Source organism: Dipodomys spectabilis, unplaced genomic scaffold, assembly GCF_019054845.1.
Source record: "Dipodomys spectabilis isolate Male_0828 unplaced genomic scaffold, ASM1905484v1 ptg000095l, whole genome shotgun sequence".
NCBI lineage: Eukaryota > Metazoa > Chordata > Mammalia > Rodentia > Heteromyidae > Dipodomys > Dipodomys spectabilis.
The window spans coordinates 41,361,137-41,385,875 of record NW_024870772.1 but is presented as its reverse complement, the minus strand read 5'-3'; the positions used below and the strand labels follow the sequence as shown (position 1 = coordinate 41,385,875).

Below are 24,739 nucleotides of genomic sequence, written 5' to 3'. Positions count from 1 at the left end.
TAAATACATAAGTATGATTTTAGTTTCTTCTTTTTCCTCTTTTTTGTGGTGCTGGGGTATATGGTCTACCACTTGAGATGCATCCCCAGCCCTCTTCTCCTCTGATATTTCCTCTAGTTATGTCTCATTTTTGCCCTGTGGCTGGACTTAGACCATGATGCTCCAACCCCTGACATGAAGGGATGACAGGTATTGGTTACCATGCCCAGCTAGATGAGGTTTTGCTAAGTTTTTTCCAGGCTGGCTCCAACTGTGATCTTCCCTATTTCTGCTTCCCATGTAGCTGGGATTACGGGCTGAAACCAGCATTCATGGTGATATTATGCAATTTCTGAGAAAAACATTTTCCAGGTTCAAATTCTACATGATCATAGCTATAAATTCACATGAGCTTCAGTATTAGCGTTTAGTTTAGCATTAAATAGATGGAAAATAAAATAAAGGGAAAAATGAAATAAATGGATAAATATTCATGAAATATAACTAACATCCTGACCTCTCAGAATGGACAAAAATAAACTTCAAGTAGCTTTTAAAAAATTGATATAAAAGAAAAACCACACAAATAATTAAGAACATTTAACTTAGTACATTTGCTGAATAACTCATAATCCACCCTAACTCTATTATCAAGTTACATTCTAAATGTATTCTCTTATAAGGAAGTTTTCAAACTTGGCATATTTTCAAGAGAGAAACAAAGGGTTAAAACTTTGGATTTTATTATAAAAATATTAAAAGTTGATGTGCCATAAAAGACTATAAGCAAATTTAAGAAGCAAAGGGTAATATGGAAGAAATACATACATACAAACATACATATGCTTTACAGAACTAATATTCTGACTGTGTAAATACCAGAAATCAAAATTTTTGAGCACTGCTAAGAAATGTACATTCTCAGTTCCAGGAGAATGAAAAATCTGCTTATGGGTGAAGTACAGATTCCATTCTGACACATTCTATTTGTTTCTTTCTTTTTTTTTTTTTTTGTCGGTCGTGGGGCTTGAACTCTGGGCCTGGGCGCTGTCCCTCAGCTCTTCAGCTCAAGGCGAGCACTCTACCACTTGAGCTACAGCGCCACTTCCGGTTTTCTGGTGCTTTTTATTGGAGATAGGAGTCTCACGGTCTCTCCTGCCCGGGCTGGCTTTGAACCGCGATCCTCAGATCTCAGCCTCCTGAGTAGCTAGGATTACAGGCGTGAGCCACCAGCGCCCGGCTTATTTGTTTCTTGTACTGAGAATGCCACTTGTTTTATCTCCTTCAACTTTCAAAATCCTACATGAAGTTTTCTCTGGAGAGCTTCCTCTCTGTAAAGGTAGAACACTGTACATGTAGATTAGTACATGTATGTCTCCTCTTGCACTAATAACGTTCCCTAGGCACAGCAATCATTTATTTGACATTTTCCACTAAAGAAGTAGCAACTTCAGGTCAACAGACCTTGAGCCTTTATATTCTCATCACACTAAGGAGTCAGGAAGTAGATTCTATTAAGATTTCTCCAAGCTTCGGAAAGTTAGGATTGACCAGGTACACTGAATTAGATTTTTACTCTTCTCTTCTACACTATTCTATATTACAAAATATCAATAGACTACTACAATTTTTTTTTTTTTAAAAAGGAAAGGAAAATGAAGAAAAATAGCCAGGTGCTGCATGGCTCACTCATGTAATACTAGCTAATCCAGAGGGCTGAGATCTGGGGATCAAAGTTCAAAGCCAGCCCCAACAGTAAGATCCATAAGATTCTTATCTCCAATTTACCACTAAAAAGAGCTGGAAGAGAAGCTGTGGCTCAAGTGGTAGCTTACTAGACTTGAGCAAAAAAGCTCAGAAGCAGCGCCCAGGCCCTAAGTTTGGGCCCAAGATTGTCATAAAAAGAAAAGAAATGAAAAGAAAAGAGAAGGAAAGAGAAGAGGAAAGAAGAGGACGAGACAAGGAAGAGAAGAAAACCACAACAAAGTAACCATGATGCATTATTGAAAACTTTGAGTCCTTAGATCTGAACAAAAATGAAGAAGAATCTGATCATTATAGAGACTGATTCCTCAGGTCCTGTCAAAGTACCTTACTCACCTTAGAATATTACATTTTTCATGACTGTGTTTGTGTTTGGTTTCTGTTTTTGTTTTGTCAGTCATGGGGCTTAAACTCTGGGCCTGGGGGCTGTCCCTCAGCTCTTCAGCTCGAAGTTAGTGCTCTACCTCTTGAGCCAGTTTTTCTGGTGGTTAACTGGAGTCTCACAGACTTTCTTGCTGGGGCTGACTTTGAATTGCTATCCTCAGCTCTCAGGCTCCTGAGTAGCTAAGATTACAGGCATGAGCCACCAGTGGCCAGCATGTGTTATTTTTTAATGGGGTATTTTTCCTTGTTTCCATCCATTATTATAATATATAATGCAGAGGAGCATACATTTCTGACAGCTTTTTCTGGAAATATAGGTGTGACTAAAGTGGCAGAGTGCCATCCTTGAGGAGAAAAAGCCAAACGAGAGCATGAGGCCCTGAGTTCAAGTGCCAATACTGGCACACCAAAAAATGAGGAAGGAAGGAAGGAAGGAAGGAAAGAAGGAAGGAAGGAAGGAAGGAAGAGAAGGAGGGAAGGAGGGAGGGAGGGAGAGAGGAAGGGAGGGAAGAAGGAAGGAAGGAAGGAAGGAAGGAAGGAAGGGAGGAAGGGAGGAAGGGAAGCAGGGAGAGAGGAAAGGAAGGAAGGAGGGAGAAAAGGAAAAAAAAAGAAAAAAATCTTTTCCCACAGTTTTCAAGTTTTCAAGCCATGTTGGAACCTTATTGGTCATCCAAACACTGTTTGTTTGGTTTAGTTCAACATTTTTGGTTACAAATAGTGAAACTAGGGCTTAAGATTCTTTCTCCAGTTATGACTCAGTTACATAATTCCAGGAAGACAGACTATAAGTTTACATCCAATAAGAAATTTGTTGGTTTTAAGAATTAAAAAAAAAACACTGTACAGAATGAGAAAAAAATCATCAACCAATGTAAAGACATTGAAGCAACATCTTCAAATGTGAAAGATTTATAATCACATAGGTTAAGAGATGCAGTTTGCAAACATACCTTATCCATCAGTTTACTTGCATGAAGACTCAAGCTATTGAAGAATATTTTTTTGCTTAGCAGATGCATTTCTTCAATAGTAGTCAATAAAGTAGTTGCACTATTTCCAACAATGGCACTAAGAGCAAAGAACATTTTAGGTTACAAAATGGAGACTAAAACAATTCCAATTCTCTGACTACAAAGCTTTAAGGACATGTAGATTTAAATAAAAGAATTTATGTAGAATACAATGTATAAATTAAAAACAAAATTCAGAAGGTTTTATTGTTGTTGTTTGGTTAAGTAATCAAAACAAGAAAAGAAAAAGAAAACTCAATAGGTTGAGCATTCTTATTTTAAGAATTCAAAATGTGAAAAAAAAGAAATGTACTCATTATCTTGCCCATATAATTGTAACCCCTCTGAACAGTATTTTCACAATAAAATATATATATAAAAAAATGTGAAAAAGTTACAATATCTGAAACTTTTTGAGCATTGCAATATCTGTTTAAAATGTTTCATTGGAATGAATCAAGAAAATTATATATATATATGGGAATTCTATGCCTCCATCAGAAAGAATGACATCGCCCCATGTTAGGAAATGGAAAGATTTGGAAAAAATTGTACTAAGTGAAGTAAGCCAGGCCCCAAGAAACATAAGTCTCATGGCTTCCCTTATTTGCAATAACTAGTATATGTCTGGGACAAGCAGAAAAGGTCAAAAGCTATGTACATATGACCAGATAAGATGATGTTAAGTGAAATGAACCCCAAGATAGGGACACAAGTGTTTTTTTTCTTTCTTGCTATTGTTTCTAACGTATTTATAATGTACCATGTGATTTTTTTGTTGTTGTTGTTTCTTTGTATGTTCCTCCCTGTTTTCATTGTATTTGATTTCAGTGCCCTGCATCTTGTGTGTGTGTGTGTATGTGTGTGTGTGTGTGTGTATATATATATATATATATATATATATATATATACTTCTCTAATTTGGGGAGGGGAAGGGAAAAAACAAAATGCTTAAATAGGGATACAGGTTGACCCACTCTAACAATGAGATGTACAAGGCAGTCTTGAAAATAAACTTTATAATTTAGGCGGGGTGGGGGTGTTGGAGTGGGGGGTGGGAGGAGTGTAGTTGTGGAGGTGGGAGGGAAGGGATGGTAGGGGAAAAACAAAGGAGGAGGCAACAATGTTTGGTAGGAAATGTACTCATTACCTTGCTCATGTAACTGTAACCCCTCTGTCCAGTATTTTCACAATAGAAAATGTATTAAAATTTTAAAAATGTTTCATTGTTAAAAATGTTTCAGATTTCACAGTGGACTGGCAGAGATTAGGAGATGCTTGACTGGAAAAGCCTATGCGCATGTTCTAAAATCAAAAACAAAACCCCCAAACCCACATCTGCAACACTTCTGGTCCCAATTTTGATGAGGCACACTTGATTTGTGCTATGTGTCCCGTATTTCCCAGTCTATTGGCCAAACTACGTTAGTACCACCACATGTGGTATGGAAGCCCTTTTGCCATTCTTTCTCTAATGCAGTACTCTGATTATCCAAGAAGGCATAACTCTAAGGAAATCATTCTAATAGCTCTACTGTATTAATTAAACAAATTGTATCACGCTGAATTATTCTTCTAATTAAAACTGGTACAGCCTATAATAATATACCTATACATTATGAAGTATCTCCATTTTTATACAACTGCTGAAATAATGGTATATTTGGACTAATTATGAAGATTCTGGTAGCAATTTAAAATAATTAATTATATTAGTACACACATTCTGCAATAGTTAATTTTGTATTAGAAGGATGTTTTGTAGACACAGACAAAGGGGTTTTCTCAATTTTGCCAAGATCTAGGACAGATATATACATAACAAACATCTCAATTTTGTCTTTGTTCTTCTAATAATAATAATAATGATTTCAATTTTTGTGGGGGAAGTTTGTTAAAATTCTGTAGAAAATCATAATTTCCAAAGGTATAAAAAAATTACACCATACATAAAATCATTTAGGTTGCTAAAGATGACTATGATGACATCATTAAGTATAGGTAAAATGTATACTAAAATAACAGCAAGTTTACTAAAAAGTTTATGTGTACTTCATGTACATACTTACACTGTAAACATCAATATACTTTGAAACTAAAATGAGTTGGTTAAGGCTTTATATAGTTTGTGTAAATAGTATTTATATACTATCAAGCTGCATTTGGTACTCAAGGTTAGCTTTCACTGGTTTTCTCTATGAGTACATTACTAGAAACCTGTGACTGGTCCAGTTACTTTTAGATGTTCTTTCTTATACTTTACTCTATAGTTCCACTATGCCTATTGTTTTTCATTCTTAAGTATTATATAGAAGTCCCTGGTATAGACAGGGACTCCCCAACACAGTTTTTCTCCACCACTCCACCCAAACTTCACATTCCCCAGGCTTCCTAATACATTTAGAATTGTAGTATTCCAATAAATACATATTTAATGTTTATATTATTACTTAGCATGTAAATATCATTCAAAGCTGACCAAGGAAGCAAGACATACAACACAAGGGAATGAGCAAACGGTTGGAAAGACAAGCCCTAATGTGCAGTCCCAGAGTAGGGCTGGATGTCTGGAGAGCAACCCATCTAGCCTGGAGAAGGGGTTCCAAGAGGGATGTCAGAGGAAGGGTGGGGTAGGACTACTTGATACGTTTACTATGTCCCTAGAAAAGGTCAAGTTCACCTAGCACTTTGGATCTGAACAGTGATAAGGACATTGGAAAATAAGCAAGCACAAAAACAAAGCAATTATAAACTGCTGGGAGAAGTTTTACAGGAAGGACAAACAATATTATGCTAGACTCCTTATTTCCCACATCTTCCTTGTTAGGGGTTTTCCTCACATTTTTCCCGTTTTCCTCCCACTTCACTGTCTATCCCTTACCTGTTTTCTTTATGAGTTTCTCCTCTTCTTGGACCACTGAGTATTGAAGTGCCTAGGAATCAGACTGAGGTCCTGCTATATACCTCTACTCACTCCTTCCCTTCTTACATGACCCTTCCTAGGTTTTGAAGAGCACCTATATTCTGAATATTACCAAATATAGTGTCAGCCCTGATTTCTCTGTGGCATTCTTACTCATCATGTGGCTTCATTTTATTGAAAATATACCAGTAGGATGTAAACAAAGCCCATTTGGTATACTGACATTTTAGTTAGCTACTTTCAGCTGTTAGGAAGCTGGTACCATCATCACAGTAATCTGGGATTTAGTGACTGCTGAACCTCTCCTCTCCTGGACACTAACTTTGGGTTTTCACATTGATCTTTTGTTCTTAATTCTAGTATAATGGAAAACAAATGACTTTTAAGTGCAGACAACTAATAGATACATCAAAGAGACAGTGAATGCAAATCTTGGCATCAAAGACCACATCTTAAATAAGACAAAATACTTTGTAATCAGGTAACATGGCTTTTGTTTAGGGAGACAAAACTATAATTCTATTTTTATATTGTTACTTGTGACAGACAAATATTCAAAATAGCTTAAGTTATTTACACCCAGAATAGGACATCTAGTTCATTATGCTCTGTTCAAAGTATAACTTGTAGCTGCTTTAGTTGTCATAAATTTTATTTACTAATGAAAGAAGACTCAATCAATACTTTATAGATTCCATTGACATAATATATACATATATAGTGTGTGTGTGTATGTGTGTGTGTGCTCACGTGCGTGAATGTAGTTATGCTTTGAGAAAAAAGAGAGAAAAGGAAAGGACAGAACTCAAGGTACAGCAGGAGTAACATGCACAGTGCAGAGGGTCTACTGGTCATGCTTAGTTGGGTGTGCAATGAAAACAATAGGCATTGAATTCATATGCCTTGAAACGTGAAGCGATATCTCTTATAATTTCCATAAAACCTCACTGAGGTTTAGTAAGCCCTTTGTTACTCCACTTACCTGATTGTATGGTGGTAAAATTTGAGGAGATTAGAAATTTTATACAGTAAAACTGCCCCGGGTTCAGCAAGTATTACTTGTTCAATTCGAACCTATTAAAGCATGTGAGAAAAGAATTAAACATTCCTTATATGCACACCTTTCTTCATTAATGACACAGTATAAACAAAGCAAAAAAATCACCAATACAAATTTCATTACTGTAGCAATCATAAAATACCTTTCAAAGATTTCAGTATGTTAAGTCATCGTTGAACAACCTTTTAACTATAAAACTTGGTTCAAGGCAGGCCTTGATCGATCATTTTGAGGTACCGTCAGCATAGAAATTAAATTAGCTTAATATTAAATCACAAAAGCTACTTTCCTTACAGCAGATTGATTCTCAGTGGATATATACTGCTCAGTCACCAAAAAAGTGGAAGAATTCTTGTTTTTAAACTATAATACCATGCTTGTTACCATTAACCACAGAATAAACAGGAAAGCAGAAGAGCATAATTAGCACCAACCCAACTATAAGACTATTAAGGTAAAAAAACAAAAACAAAACACCAGATCTGGGTTAGGATGAAGTTGTTCTGCCTCAAGTTCAATCACGAGGAATCTTTTCTAATTAAATTTCATTCCACCCTGATCTTTCCATTGCTTTGAATTTCCTCATTAACAAATGCCATGGAAATAACCCTGATCCATGCCTACTTGCATGCTGTACTGGAACTGTCCTTAAGTGACTATTCACTTTCATCCCTTTCCAACTAGTTTCTAAATGCCTGTAGATAAGGGACTGTCTGCTGCCTTACACCTCTGCAGCATCTGCTAAAACACTACATACACAGATGTTTTGCAAGCTGAAGGTTCTCTACATGGACTTCGCACATGTCGTAATACCGACAGATATAATGTGAAAAAAATGAGATTTTTTTTTTTTTATAAATGCATCCATAATGGCACACAAAATCACTTGAGTTTTTGAAATAAATTTGTCTTTACATCAATATGTTTATGAAACTGATTCATCTCTCAGCTTCAGGCAGTAGACTAGATAACGAACTTCATTTCAATTTCTTTTTAGGCCAAGACACAGTAATTTACATTATACGTTCTATCTGTAAAAGTGATGTTTTCTGAATTTTAATATAATTATTAGAGAAAATAGAAAGGATGCTAATTATAGACAAGACAACTTTCCCCAAACATTTATAACATAATCTCAGCTACCTGGCAACCCATCTTCTAGACTTTAGACATCAAGAAACTAGTCCTCATTTTAAGAAAGGCGAGAAAGGTATATAGAGAGAACCAAGAAGTAAAAAGAAAAGAGGGGAAAAAGGGAGGAAGGGAGGAGAGAGAAAGAGAAACCATGTCACCCCTTGTTACACTGTAGGCGTCCTGGGGAAAGAGGCCGCTGCAGGCTACCTTAGAGATCACTCAAAGGAAGGCTGAAAGTCAGACTAAATAGGACACACCAGGCTGGCATATTTGCCACACAAATACATTCTCTCTTAACACAGGTAACTTGTAACATATATAAAAACAAAATATTCTACCTTTAGAGGTCTGCAGACACCTTCAGTGATATGCCCAACAACTTCTTGAATACTTTCTTCAACACCTAAAGTGAATTACTATACATAAGTTTTTTTACATTATAAATTCATATAAATAAATATGCTTCATATAAATTCAGAAAGCAAACAAAAATGTCTATAATTAATGACATTAATAACATTCAAAATAAGCATAGGTTATTTTTGAGAACATTACATGTTATGTTAGTAACACATTACTAATTGTGTTAATATGACTAATGTTAGTATCTAGAAGGCTTTGATTCATTTGACTGTTAAGTTAATAAAATGAACATTTTTGTTTAAAATAGTATCTGAGATGGGGGTGAGGAGGGAGGACTATGAAGAAAACAACGTCAAGATGATTAGAATTTGTTCGGCAAACACCTTATTCAAGGCTTGCAGCAGTGTGCAATGGCTGAGGGCAGAAAGATGAAGACAGAGTGTGCAACATAACACAGGACTGATGAGCAATCAAGCACTGTACTGGGTACTCAACACTTGCTACTCATAACCACTTTCACTTTTACAGCTAAAGAAACTGAGGTTGTGAAGATTTAAGTCATTGCTGTGGAATTTCATTAACTGTGATCTATATCCCAATTTCAACAATGCCCCTCATACATACTTTTCTAAAACATTTTTGAAGTAATGCACTCTTTTAAACTAGATAATTAGGATAACAACAGGGAAAAATGTTTAGCAATATATTTGTGACTCAGATCTATACTGAGTCTAATCTCAGTACGGAAGAGATGACGTTTATGAGGGTATTACACCAATTTACACATGGACTCTCCTGGGGTCATGAGTTAAACAAAACAGTCATGTGAAACCATGTATAATATTCCTCTTGACTTCCTATCAAAAACAGAACATTCTTTAATTACATGCTAGTCCATCAAACTCTAAAACAGGCCTCTTAAGCCAGTCACAATTCAGATGACTTGAAATTCTATAGACAAGATATTGGCAACTCTCAAATGTAATTACTGTTCACTGTTCTCCCTTGAAACCAAGACAAACATTTTAAGTACATATGGTAATTACTTAAAAAAAAGATAATAACATAAAAAAACCTTTAGGATGGTCTCATGAGAATAAAAATACGAGGATGGATAGTAGAAATAAAAGAATTAGCAGCTTAATGACAGTAAGCAAACCACTCAGCCTGCTCACTCATAAAGATAGATAATCCCTGAAATGTCATACTGAAGTTCTGAGATAATGTATGAGACACTCCAGAAGTGTCTATGAGTAAAGCATGGGAGTGTAGGCTTCATATGCACAGTTAAAGAGCCCACTGTAAAACCGAACAGTTAAGAGATAGGACACCAGTATGGAAAAGAAGCCTAAAGCAGAACCAGGGAGAATAAGGTGAATTAGGACACTCACTCATTGCACCATGTAGGAGTCAATGTTTATCTCCAGGAAAAAGATGTTGTTGAGAAAGGAAACAGAAGCTTATATTCTTTCTCTGTTTGGCTATCAGATTACTATCAGTGCACTCACCTTGGGCAGTCACAAGCTTTAAGAGGGCCTCCAGGTGCTCCTTTTCAGAGGCCGTAGCTTGGTGGAGCCATGCCAACATATCTCCCACATACCTAACAAAAACTACATGTTAGTAAAGATGTCCTTGGAAAAGATCTCAAAGCTTCTACTTTGTGTCTGATTACTATACCTCAAAGGGTCATGGGAGTGCATTTCAATGGGTCGAGGTGTGCCTCCTGGGCCACCTCTTGTAAGAGCATCAATAAATCCACGGACAACTGTACTTCGTCTGGCTGTCCCAAATTCATCTAAGGTATATCTAGAAGAAACACATTGTATAAGAAACATGCTTTTTTTTTTTCCCCTGATGGGTTATATCAAATTACTCATGCAAGACATTTAAATCCTTTTTAGGTATTCTCTCAAGCAATATTGCTTAATTTTTTTAAAAAGACAATTATGAGATAAGTTTAGCATTCTGAAAGTTCAACTGATCCCACTATTCAGGAAGAATAGGTGAGAAGATCATGAGTTCAAGGCCACCTGTTTCCAAAGACTCGAAAAATAATTCAATGTGGAAAATAACTAACAATTTTTGCTCCTCCTAACTAAGAATGTCTGAGACTAAAACTTAGCAGCAGGGAAGAACAACAGATTTATTTAGTAAGGCTAGCAGACCCATGTGGGAATCCTGAACTCTCTAGGCTTCAATACTTTTCAGGCCAAAACAAAGCTGGTTCTGACTCTAAGACTTCCTTCTACATTAAAATTTTTTTCCTTATGATTACTTTTACAATTTACCACCAAATTGGGGCCCTAAAACTGCTAGCTTTTTTTTTTTTTTTTGGTCAGTCATGGGGCTTTTTTGTCAGAACTCTGGGCCTGAGTGCTGTCCCTCAGCTCTTTAGCTCAAGGCTAGCACTCTACCACTTGAGCCACAGTGTCATTGCTGGTTTTCTGATGGTTTATTGGAGATAAAGAGTTCAATGGACTTTCCTGCCCAGGCTGGTTTTGAACCAAGATCCTCAGATCTCAGCCTCCTGAGTAGCTAGGATTATAGGAATGAGCCACGGGCATCCAGCCTGCTAACCATTTTTTTTTTTTTTTTGTCATGGGGCTTGAACTCTGGGCCTGGGCGCTATCCCTCAGCTCTTCAGCTCAAGGCAAGCACTCTACCACTTGAGCTACAGTGCCACTTCCGGTTTTCTAATGGTTTATTGGAGATAGGAATCTCACAGTCTTTCCTGCCCGGGCTGGCTTTGAACCGCGATCCTCAGATATCAGCCTCCTGAGTAGCTAGGATTATAGGCGTGAGCCATCAGCGCCCAGCTTAAATGTTTATTTTGACTCACAATTTTATAGCTTTCAATCTATGGTGGTCTAGCTCCATTGCATTGGGCCTGTGGCAAAGAGAACATCATACTGGGGAAGGTGTGGCAGATGAAACTCATTCACCTCATAAAACTGGGTCAAGAGGGAGGGAGAGAAGGAAAAGGAAAGGATGGGCTTGGATCTCAGTATCCTTATTTCTCAATGAGCTTGCTTCCTTTCACTAGGTCCCACCCCTTCCTTCAAATAATACAGTCTGGTGACCAAACCTTTAATACATGAGCCTTTTATTTTTCAAGTATACAGGAAACAAAACTTAGCAGTCTATACTTAGCAGAATCTATACTTACCCATTGTAAAATCCCTATCAAACTAAATATTCAGATTTTACTAACCAACATATAAACAAAACCACTAATATTTCCAGAATTCATTTTTTATATTCTACTGCTTTCTCTAAAATGCTGCCAATTTAATGAAAAACACACATTTTTTTAAGTACAAGAAAGCTGAGTTTTACTTCCTCTTAAAGGGGAAGAGTGGGTGGCAATCTTTATGAATCAGAACCTTTTCTGAGGACCCCTCACTCTTAACTTTGGTTCTTTGTGGGTGTGTCCATTTTCAGTTGAGAGGATCTAGTTTTGAAATTCTCTGCAGACATGACTGTACAGGAACGAAAAAGTATGGAAACCAAGCCAAGCTTTGCTGAACTACATAACTGCCCTGCAATTATTTCAATTTTTTTAAGCAAACTAGATCCAAAATGTTCACATCTTTCCCTTTTCTTCTTGCTCTTCAATTATACAGATGGCTGATGTGAACAATGCCTTCTTTTAAATAATCACCTCATTCTATGAAATAATGAACTTATCATTGGATGACTATCAGAGTAAAGAATGCATAGCTATAACTCTTTAAGAATATATCAAAATAATATTTCCCAAGATCCTAGTGACTGCAGGAATCAGACACAACATAATTTTGATGCCAAGGATCTTTTACTGTGACCACCATTTAATCAAAAATGTTATTCCAATAGCATTTTAGAGCCACAACTATTGAGCCAGGTAAACATGAGGACTTAATAGAAAAATATTAATAAGCATGAACATTAATGTTGATCCTTCAAGAACAAATGTAATTTAAGCAAAAACAGCATGAACCAATGAAAAACCTTCTGTTGTATCATCAATGAAACAACTCTGTCAGAGACAGAGAAAATGGTTTTCACTAAAATCACTCTCTTCCAACTAAAAATTTCAAAATGTAGCTGTGTAAAGAGAAGCTTTACATAAACTGCATACACATTCTTAAATGCTTCCAGTTGAAAATAACAGTCTCATTTTTATTATATCTATCTGTATGAATAGAAAATTCTAGTCAAAAGCAAATGAAAACAAAAAAGGTACTCAAAAAGTAAATTAAAAAAACAAAAGATTAATGTAGAATTTCCTCTTTAGAATGCAATGGAAAGACATAAAGAATAAACAAAAATCAGCATTGTACAAATTACTACACTTTCAAATAACATATGTTTACCAAAAGAGGAAATCTTCATGTTTTTCATTTCCATTTAGAATAAATTCAGAAAAAAAAGTTTTGTCCTGGTTTATTAAAATAACACATTGCACTATGTAAGAGCAATGAGTTAGGCCACTCTCCCCAAGTATTTCAATAATTTGCATTTTATTTTCTGTTATTTCCAACTTTCACATAAAGACAATCAAGAATGATGTACTCGTTATCTTGCCCATGTAATTGTAACCCCTCTGTATGGTATTTTCACAATAAAAAAAGAAAAAGAAATCTTCACTGTAAAAATTAAATGAAGTTCACATACTGCCATCTAGTGGGTACCATGAAATAGTGGGTTTTCCCCCTAAATTTAGAAACTTGGAAGGCAATTTTTGTTTTTTAGCATTCACTGTATCATAATCAACTGGATCTAAAAACCCCTTCTCCACTCCGCTCCCAAATGTCCTTAAGACCTTTCAAATTGTCATTCCTGCCCTGTGAACTGGCAACAAGCCTTTCAGAGATAAATCTTTGCTTTTCCACAAGCCTGTCTATTCTATCTTTCAGATTTTCCCTGTTTTCAAAGAAGCCTTAACTGAGACCTTAGAATCACATTTTACAATGAGACTCCATCTCATTGCAGTTGGAATGGCTACTAAAAAACAGATAAATTCTGGTGAGGATGTGGAGAAAATGAACTCTCATATGCCGGTAGTGGGAATGCAAATTAGTGCAGCTACTGTGAACTATGGTATGGAGGTTCTTGGAAAATTAAAAATGTAACTACCTTACGAGTACCACTTCTGTGTATATAACCAAAGGATACGAAGTCAGCATGTGAAAGACAGACCTGTATGTCCATGTTTATTGTGGCATTGCTCATTATAACTAAGATATATGAATTCATCAAGTGAATGGATAAAGAAAATGTAGGTACACACACACACACACACACACACACACACACACACACACACACACACACACACACACACACACACACACACACACACACACACACACACACACACACACGGGATACTATTTAGCCATGAAGAAAAATGTCATTTGTAGCAAAACAGATGAACTTGGGTAACATAATTTTAAGCAAAATAAGGCAGACACAGGGAGACAAGTATTGCATATTCTCTCTTCTATCTGAAAACCTCAAAAAAAAAAAAAATTGACCTGTACTCATTATCTTGCCCATGTAATTGTAATCCCTCTATACAGTATTTTCACAATAAAAAAAAAGATAAAAAACAAACAAACATTGACCTGAAGCCAAATATGATTATCAGGAACTGTGAACGAGGTTAGAGGAGTAGAGGGTGAATGGAGGGGGAATGAATATGTACACTGTGTGCATGTATAGAAATATCACAATGAATTTCACTAAGATGCATAATGAATACATGTCAGAAAAAAATAGATATAAAAATAATAATTTAGTAAAAACTTATTTGTATGGCAGAAGTTAGCTGTCCTATTTAGGAACTCAAAACACAAGAGGACATATAAAAGATTAATCTTGTGAATAAATATCTGTAGACAATATAATACTTGATTAAAGTCACACACCAAATGTCTTAAGTAGCAAAAGAATATCCTAATTATTTAAATTGTCAAAATAAAAACATTGGCAAAGAAATTGTGAAGCAGACATCAAATGCTAAGCAGTGGATCAATGGTAACTGAGAGCTGATACGTACATGTACAACACTCAAGGCCATTACGATCTGGCCTGGCTACTAACTCAACAGCCAGTTCAGGGTTTTCAAATGGATTCACCACTGCTGGATCTTTTTCACTTCACGTCTTGACATCTGCCACTGGCTTAATGTGGAATGTTCTGCCATACTTCTTATTGGGGAGAAAGCCTACTCAACTTTAGAATTCACTGTCTGCCTACTCCCTCCAGGAGGTGTTCCTCAGGGTTCTCCTGCCTCTAATTCAGAGTTCTTGAGCCATACCGCACCTCGGAAAAGCTCTGAGACTAGCAATATAATAGTTCATTACAATATACTTGCTTATGCCTGGCTTTATAAAATAGAGCAGTTTGGAAGGCAGTGTTGTTGTATCCATGCTCTAAACAGTATGTAACATGTAGTAAGTACTAAGTAAGCAGCACAAAGTGCTATCATTTTATATAGTAAAGAGACACTTGTGTTCTGTAATCTTATTATAGGATAAGCAATAGTCCAGTCCTTATGTAAAGGAGGAATCTTTAAAAATCATTCAAGATCCTCTGCAAGAGATGATTTAGGGCCTTTGTAAGAGTCCCCTAGCTGTCTTCTGAATAAGTGCTACCCTCTTGGACTCTTAAAGTTTGTCCTCAAATCATGCAAGACATTTAAGAAAAGTAGTTTTTGGTTGTTTTGTGAGAACTAAGATGAAATAATTAAAATCAGGAATAATTTTTTGTAAACAAACTAAGCCACAGGATTCTCAGGCAAAGAAATCTTTTGGTTGGCATAACTTACAAGATCAAAGACCAGTCCTATTGATGGAACCTTGATTTTAAATGACTGTTTTCATCTCTGGGTAATAATATTTCACAGTCTCTATATGCCTGCCTTTTCTCTAGGGCAGGTTGATACAGGAGTTTAATGAATAAATGAGATGACAAAGTAGTCAAGTCACTTGGCCTCCACATGAGTGGGAAGCAGTCTGAGTATAAAGACCTCAGTCTTCCCTTTCAGACTGTGCTCTACGACAAGAAATGTTCAAGTAAGCTGCAAAGATACACAGGTGCAAAGAGATGGCATAACTTACAATTACTCAAACTACTGTGTAAGGATTTGAAAACATTTTCAAGATTCCAACAAATCAGCAAAGAAAAAGTAGGATTTCCTACTTACTTATATAAGACTGGTCTATCCTGTAGGGCTTCCATGGCTTGTGTTAGTACTGGAGATATATCACAGGATTCTTGTGTCAGTGTTCTGCATTCATCTGGAAAATTTGTAACATTGTAACTTTTATTCAATTAAAATGACTTCTCTAGTATGTCCAGTACATCCCAATAGTCTAAATTCTTTTTTTTTTCCGGTAGTGGGGCTTGAACTCTGGGCCTGAGCACTGTCCCTCAGCTCTTCAGCTCAAGGCAAGCGCTCTACCGCTTGAGCCACAAAACCACTTCCAGTTTTCTAGTGGTTTATTGGAGATTAGAGTCTCACAGACTTTCTGGCCTGGGCTGGCTTTGAACTGTGATCCTCGGATCTCAACCACCTGAGTAGCTGGGATTACAGGCATGAGCCACTGGCGCCCAGCTTAATAGTCTAAATTCTACAGTAGATGATCCCATGCTTAGAAAAACAGAAAGAATATACCAACCAAAGCCTAATTTATACCTAGGCACCCCAGTGGCTCACATCTTTAATCCTAGCTGAGAACTGGAAGATGAAGGTTCAAAGCCAATCCAAGCAGAAAAGCCTGAGAGACCCCATCTCCAATTAACTGGCAAAAAGTCACGCTACAGGTATGGCTGAAGTGGTAGAAAATCAGCTATGAACAACCAAGCCAAGAAAGAGCAAGCTAGTTGAAGCTGTGGGGGGAAAGAGGGGAGGGGAGTAAAGGGGAGAGAAAACCTCAAAAAACAAACAATACACAAAATCCCACCTAATTTATGTTACCAACCAAGCTGAAAAAAAATCAAGCTTGTGTAGCACATATACTATCAGGTACCCTTCAAAGCTATGTTTTTTTTTTCAAAGCTATGTTCTTAATAATATATATGTATATATGTATATATGAATTAGTGCCTTAACCATGGCATTATAAATTATTTATACTAAAAGTATATTCCAAGTTTCTTTCCTCAGAATCAATCTTTAAGAAGTTTGTTCATACAGATAATAAAATTCTAACAGTCTGAGTTTTAGGAAACTTTTCTTCCAGGGTCTTATGCTCTTTAGGCAAGTACTTCACTACTGAGCTACATACCAGCCCCAATGTTTTTGTTTTTCATTTTACAATCCAGTTTATTCCCAAAATGCTTACAAGTACCTACTATCCTCACAGAACTTAGTTTTTATTCAGAAATCCAACCTGTTGTGGTATGAGGACTCTCCTAGTATATTTCCTGGTAGGCACTGAGGAAAACTCACACGACACAATTGCAGACAGTTTATAGTTAAAGAAATAACTATAAATAGAAATAACATCAACTGTCCCAACACTCTAAGGAGAAATGTTGTCCTCATTTTCATTCATACTCTTCATGGCAAATGTTCAAAGTATAAACACCAACGTGCTATGATGAAATGTAAAAGTTTAAACTCTTTTTTTGAAAAACTCTTGTGTTATTAAATCAAAATATATCAAATAAAGGCCAAATGAAATTTTATTGTGTCTGTTTTTTTCTGTTTATTTTTATTTTTTTGTTATTAAAAAAGTGATATACAGAGAGGTTACAGTTACCTAAGTCAGGTCCAAGTGAAATTTTTTAAAAATCAAATATTAATATTCATGAATATGGACATGAAAGAAATTGCTTACTTTGAGCCCACCGGTAAAGTCTTTCATAAGCTGTTTCTTGAAGCAAGGCCATCTGTTCCATAATTTCCAGACTGAAAAAAAATTATAAATTAATTACAATTTAAATTTTTTAGTCAATAACTATATCTAAAAAAGTAATCATTTTTGCTTAATTACTAATAACTAAAGACTGATTACAATAGCTTTCTATTATTTTATAGAATGATTTTTCAATTATTTTTTTCTAGTGCTAGGGATCAAGCACAGGGCTTTTACATGCTCTTTTCTTATTTTTTTTTTTTTGATCAGTCATGGGCTTGAACTCTGGGTTTGGGTGCTGTCCCTGCGCTCTTCAGCTCAAGGCGAGCACTCTACCGCTTGAGCCACAGTGCCCCTTCCAGTTTTTTAGTGGTTTATTAGAGATAGATAAGAGTCTCACAGACTTTCCTGCCCCAGCTGGCTTTGAACCGAGATCCTCAGACTCAGCCTCCTGAGTAGCTAGGATTACAGGCATGAGCCACTGGCACCTGGCTTGCTAATTCTTTTATACTTAAAGAAATGCAAATTTTAATTCCCTTGCTATTGATTATACTTTACTGTGAACATATAAAGGTATAATTTCCTCCTTTTCCAAGAATAAAGATCATATTCCCATTTCTCAAAATACTATATAGATTCAAAATTTCAATGTCTTTCAAATTTTGTAAGTATGAGTAGCAAAACAATTTGTGCAATGAATACTCACCCCGCCGTTTGCTGGTTTGTACGCAAGAGAACTTTGACATCATTATGAATCTGTTTCACTCTTCCCAGAGCCTTGAAAAAATCCTTTAAAATTAAGAATGTGATTTTACAAGGTTCATACTTTCAGGTAAAAGTGTAGTAATTAAATTAAAAGATCAACACAAAGGGAAAACAAATTTCAACTCTTCCAATGATGTTATCCTTCATTGCTCATACGAAAAGTTTATGCTGATCTCAGCTTTCTTCCAAGTTTTACAGAAGTTACAAGAGATATTTCTTCACAATTTAAGGCATATTAACTCAATGCCTAATATTCCAAATGGCATGATGGCTGTCAGGAATACAAAATTTATAAAGACAAAATCTCTGCCTTCAAGATATGTACAGTCTAGTGAGAAAGAAATGCAAACTTAAAGAAAATCAGTATTTACTTTTGAGTTAAGGAACACTCCAGATGTTTTATGTATTTGTTGCATACTTATTGATACCTCCTTATCTAAGACTAAAATAAAAATCCAAATACATAGAAGATGTTCATTAAATACTTAGGTGTTGTCTGGTGTAACATTTTTTTTTCCTTTACAAAGATAAATTGGAGTTTTAGATTACAAATGTTACACAGTGTGCCACTGAGAAGCTGGTGCCCGTGGCTCACGCCAGTAATCCTAGCTACTCAGAAGGTTGAGATGAGGATCACGGTTTAAAGCCAGCTCAGGCTGGAAAGTTGGTGAGACTCTAATCGCCAATAAACTACTCAGACAAAGCTGGAAGTGGCATCAAAAAGAGGCTCAGGGACAGTAACCAGGCCCAGAGTTCAAGCCCCAGGATTGGAAAAAGAAACAAACAAAACCCAAAAAAACTTTTTTCCCCTTTGATTCCAGAAAAATTATAACAGGTCTAAGTTTATAGTTACTCCAAGTTAGGAGACAAATTTTCTTTTGGAATAAATTTCATGGTTTCAAAAAAAACATTTATCATTTATCTCATTATTTAGCATTTTGTGATGTCTTCTAATTCTGTCATTTTACAAAAAAAATGGCACAACTTAAAAAATTATATGAAAAGATAATCAACTTCTAACTACAGAAAAGACACAAAGTTATAAAAGAAAAAATATAAAATCATTTTAATATCACTAATATTAAAACAAAATATAACTGTCCTATGATGTTGAAGTAGATAAAGAGAATGTACATATATATTTGCACTGGTAGAGGAGACAGAAGATGGAAAAGGCTAAATCCTCATTTTTCTTTTTTTTCTTTTGGTCAGTCCTGGGGCTTGAACTCTGGGCCTGGGTGCTGTCCCTCAGCTCTTCAGCTCAACGTGAGCACTCTACCACTTGAGCCACAGCGCCTCTTCCAGTTTTCTGACAGGGCTAGCTTTTGAACTACGATCCTCAGATCTCAGCCTCCTGAATAGCTAGGATTATAGGCGTGAGCCACTGGTGTCCACCTAAATCCTCATTTTTTTCCTGGCACAAAATCAATAGAAAATAGATGATCAAAACACATTCTTTTCAACTGCAGGTTTGAAATACAGAATTCACAAAGCAATTGCCAATGTTGTAGCTAGTGACAAAGTTCTTACAGAGATTCTTGGTTTTTCTAACCAAGCTGTTTTAGATGTTTTCATTTTTAAAATCAAAAACTAAAAAGTAATTAAAATATGCACCTTAATTTCCACTGTAAAAATACTTTCAGACAAATTACTTTTTCAGATGGGAAGATAAAAAGTTCACAATGTCAACTCCCAAGCTCAGAGTTCAAGCCCCACCACCAACCAAAAAAAAAAAAGTTCACAATGTAACGTTTCTACATAACATTTAAAAGTGACATAGTTTCAGTGACTGTAAGAGAAAGCAAAGTTACCTCAGTTACAGGTCCTTCCTTTGCCCCTCGAAGCAGACCCATTTCATCAGTAGTCAGCTGGAACTTGGATAAGAAGGCATCTGCCACTTGTGCTCTTATTTCTAATCTTTGGCTATAATAAAAAAAAAAAAAGAAAGATCAAGTATATACAAAGTTATAGTTCTGATAACAACTTCTGAAAAGAAGACGTGAAAGATTCTCAAACATCTTTGAAAGCCTCATTTCTGCCTCAAATGTTGGAAGCTACTAGTCATGTACATGGTAAAATCATTACATTCAGCAGACAGTGAATGATCCTCACAAAGGTGAAGAAGTAAGTTCACAGTATTTGAATTACAAATTTCCAGGCACTTACAAATACTTGAACAATTAATTACAGTATAATGAGGTCATTGTTCAAGAGAGAAATATAGTTTTTAACCAATTTGTTGTCAGTTACTCTCTCTCTCTCCTCTCTCTCTCTCTATAATACATATATGTATATGTATATGTGTGTGTATATATATATATATATATATATATATATATATATATATATATATATATATATCTCCTAAGCCTTTCACACAAAGTATATAGTACACAACCAAAATTCAGGTCTGTTATAGTTTTTTGTTTTTTTTTTGGGTCCGGTCATGGGGCCTGAACTCTGGGCCTGGGCACTGTCCCTCAGCTCTTCAGCTCAAGGCTAGCGCTCTACCACTTGAGCCACAGCGCCACTTCCAACTTTTTTCTTTTTGCTTATGTGGTGCTGAGGAATTGAACCCAGGGCCTCTGGCATGCAAGGCAAGCGCTCTACCACTGAGCCACCTTCCCAGCCCAGGTCTGTTAGTTTTTAAGTTAAAAAGAGAAGTTAAGGAAGCCAGGTATGGTGGTATACATTTATTATCCCAGCACTCAGATTATTGAGAGATGGAATATACAGAGTTTGAGGGCAGCCTAGGCTATATACTGAGACCTTGTTTTTAAGGATCTCTCTCCAAAAAAAGGGGAGGGGGGGGGAGGGGAGGGGAAGGGAAGAGAGGAGAAAAGAGAAAAAGGAGAAAAAGGAGAAAGGAAAAAGGAGGGGAAAAGAAAGAAAAAAGAAAAGAATGGAAAGTATTTTCCTTAACTCTAGTTCAGAGAAAAATTTTCCTGAGCCTCTTGCAAGGCTCCTGGCCCTTGCAGAAGATAATATTTTACTTCCTAAAAGGCCAACAAATTCATAACTTACTTAAATAATTATTATAAGCAACTTGTATAAGTTACGAGAATTAATACACAGAAGCACAATGTTCCAATATTGCCTTCTATAGACATTAATCAGAGTCTACAGCATGTTATGTTACTAGCTCTAATACAGTGCTTGTTTTCTGTTTTCACTCTATGTTCCTTTTCTGCCATTAGAGTACGAACTTTCCATATCTGCCAACTCAAACAGTATTTTTTGAATTTACAATGTGCTAGGGGACTGGAGATACAAAAACAGAATAAGAAACAGTCATTGTTCCCAAAGAGTCATAGTTAAAGAGGAAAAGATGTGTAAATCAACAATTACTCTATAAAATAACTATGGCAATAAAAATGGCAACAGAAAGAATTCATTCAGCAACAGAAAGATTTAATTCAGCACAGGGAAAATTCAAATAAGTCTTGTAGATTAGGTTGGTAATTGGTTTTAGTCACATTTTTTTTTTCAATTAAATCAGTACTTGTTTATCAGCCAACATTAAATTAAGAAAAGAATCATGTTCTGAATCACTACTTGGTAATTTACTTTTTTAAGTTATTGTGTTTGGGGTTTTTTCAAAAGAGCTGCTGTAATATGAAAAACATTCTAATTGCAGGACCCACGGGGCTCAAGCTTCTTTCTGTATGCAGCAATTCGACCTTCTGGCACAGTCTTTTCTGGTAGAGCTGACTGGCTGCCCTGCAGTCCAGAATCCCCTCACTCTGTATTAGTCTGCAACTTTTCTCACCACCACCTGTCCCCACCAGGACAGATCTTTGTGATGACAGAGCTGTTTTGCATCTCGACTGCGTGGTACACCCACGAACCCTCACAGGTGAGCAATATCGTTCTAAGATGTTGATGAGCACAAGTAAAGCTGAGACATCTAGGCAAGACTGGAGGGCTGTGAATGTCACTGCCCGACTACAATACTTATTATACAGAGATATCACACAAGATGTATGCATAAAGGAAACTGGGAAAAGGAAACAGGGAATCTCGCATGAGATTCCTGGCCTGGGGATCCACAATCATCTCAAAATAAAAGGTGATTCATTTAAAAATTAATTTTTCAAAGCTTAACAGGAGATGGGAGATTGATAGGAGGGATTCACATCCCAAAGGAGATGAAAGATGTGAATGATGTTTTAGCAAAGGGAAGTTTTTCCCACTGTAATCTGTGGACTACTTACATAGAAAGACCTGGAATACTGTTTAAAAAGCATTGTCCTAGCTAGGCACTGGTGGCTCAGCCTGTAATCCTATCTACTCAGGAGGTTGAGATCTGATCTAGTTAGAAACTAGGCAGAAAAGTCCCCATGAGATTCTTACGTCCAATTAACCACTTAACTGGAAGTGGTGCTATGGCTCCAAGTGGTAGAGTGCTAGCCTTTAGCAAAAGATCTCAAGCCCTGAGTTCAGACCCTGCAACTGACAAAATTAAAAGGGGGTAAGCATAGTCCTGAGCCCAATCCAGGACCTACCAAGTCATGAAAACAAAATACAGGTGTTTAATTTTATTCTAGAAGTCTATGAGGATAGACCTGGAAGGTGGCACTCTACTGAGCCTGAAGGTGTTCTATGCTCACTGGATACAGCCTCAGATGGCACCCATGACACCTATGATGAGACTAGGTGATGTAAAGAGCACTATTTGAAGAAGCAACTGTTCCAGTTGTAATGGGCAAAAGAAATCTGTGCTCATCCTTAGTCAAAATGTGCCACCTATAAACTTCTACTTAGTTCTATCTGCAGTCGTAATACAGAATAGGTCTAGTCATTGGTAAACTAGAATGCTCATCAAATATTTCAGAGAACCATCATGTCCCTTGTAGGCTTGTATTTCTAAGTACACAATTCTGTCAACATCATACCACTTTTCTGAAATCCTTAATACCCTGTTAACCCTTAGATGCCCTGCTTTTTCTTAAATGCTTCATCCTGTTCCTGCTATGTTATACTTACTTACTGCTTACATTATACTCAATGTTCCATACTACTGTGATTCACAGTCATCCCAGAGTTATCTGTATCTATATATCTAATATAAAGGAGACGTTCTGATATCCAACAACAGTGTAATCTCTACCAAAAAAAAAAAAAGCATAAGAAATGTGATTTGTTGGACTGGGAATATGGCTTAGTGGTGGAGTGCTTGCCTAGCATGCATGAAGCCCTGGGTTTGATTCCTCAGTTCCACATAAACAGAAAGAGCTGGAAGTGGTGCTGTGGATCAAGTAGTAAGGCGCTAGCCCTGAGCACAGAGTGGCTCAGGGACAAACTCAGGCCCTGAGTTCAAACCCCAGGACCAGCAAAAAAAAGTGATTTGTTTATAAAATTGGCCAAAGTATTTTTAAATGATGTTAATTTCCAATGTATTTCAATTTATTAATTTTAGCAAATAGCACTTTCTTCTACATGTTTGTCAGATGGATTACCAAGAAATATTGGCCCCGTCTTACCTACAAGAAAACATTCCAATTAACCTTAACATCTTTTCTAGTCCTGCTTTTGTGACTCCTAATACACTAAATAACTATACAACTCTGCACTGTTTGTAAATCCCATCATACCTTAGTCTAAAGAGAGCTGTGTTAAGAATGATTAAGGTCTGGGTATGATGACACATGCCTGTAATCTCAGTACTAGGAAGGGAGAAGGATCCTAAGTTTGAGGCTAGCTTGATTGCACGAGACACTATCTAAAAACAAAACAATGATTAAAACCTCAATATGCAAAACTAAGGAATGGTGGGTATCATATACTTGCCAATCCTGACCTACAGGAATGTTTTCAAAATTATTTTGATTATGATGCACATTAAGGGGTATATTTTAAAAGCTTCACAAAACATTCACCCAAACTAGTTACTATTTCATTGTATCCTTTTTTTTTTTTTTTTGGCCAGTACTGGGGCTTGAACTCAGGAACTCAAGCTCAAACTTAGGTTTTTCACTCATGGCTGATGCCCTTCCACTTCAGCCAGGCCTCTAGAAGCAATACGTATAAAAAATATAGGAAGAAAGTTACTAAAAATCTGAACATATTTACATCTTGAAGAGCAATCATTTCTGAACTTCACAGTAAGTAACAATACATTATCATCTATATTTCAAAAACAAAACAATCTTCTAAACCTATGATCAGCTTTAATGCTCACTGCTTTATGTTTAAGTTGCTAATAGATAACAGTTTAGGGCCTTAAGTGTTTTATCAATTGTGAACAACATTGTAACTTTAATTCTGGTTTAGTTATCCATACTTTTCTTTCTACTTCCAGATTAATGAAGAGGTGACATACAAAAAAACTTACCTTTCAGCTTGAAGTTTAGTGGTTTTTACTATTAAATCTTGAGTCTGCTCCTTTGCTGCCTAAAATAATAAACACATCTCAAATTAGTACATTTGAATTTCATTATAGTTCAGAAAGCTAATCGTTACCTCTTTCTGAGGTTCAGGCTAACAACACTGAGATCACTCTCTAGAA

The 24,739-nt window shown here is 36.3% G+C and overlaps 1 protein-coding gene across 1 annotated transcript in view; it reads right to left on the bottom strand.

Moving 5' to 3' along the window:
* The window catches only part of Cog6 (component of oligomeric golgi complex 6), a 55,016-nt gene that overhangs the window by 24,486 nt on the left and 5,791 nt on the right, over window positions 1-24,739 (bottom strand). Inside the window, exons 4-13 of the mRNA XM_042685811.1 lie at window positions 24,566-24,624; window positions 20,043-20,154; window positions 18,173-18,255; window positions 17,449-17,519; window positions 15,810-15,903; window positions 10,295-10,423; window positions 10,126-10,217; window positions 8,593-8,657; window positions 7,043-7,134; window positions 3,078-3,195 (exon numbers count right to left, since the gene is read on the bottom strand). Coding sequence (XP_042541745.1) covers window positions 3,078-3,195; window positions 7,043-7,134; window positions 8,593-8,657; window positions 10,126-10,217; window positions 10,295-10,423; window positions 15,810-15,903; window positions 17,449-17,519; window positions 18,173-18,255; window positions 20,043-20,154; window positions 24,566-24,624 — 915 coding nt within the window. The remainder of the gene's footprint in view (window positions 1-3,077; window positions 3,196-7,042; window positions 7,135-8,592; window positions 8,658-10,125; window positions 10,218-10,294; window positions 10,424-15,809; window positions 15,904-17,448; window positions 17,520-18,172; window positions 18,256-20,042; window positions 20,155-24,565; window positions 24,625-24,739) is intronic.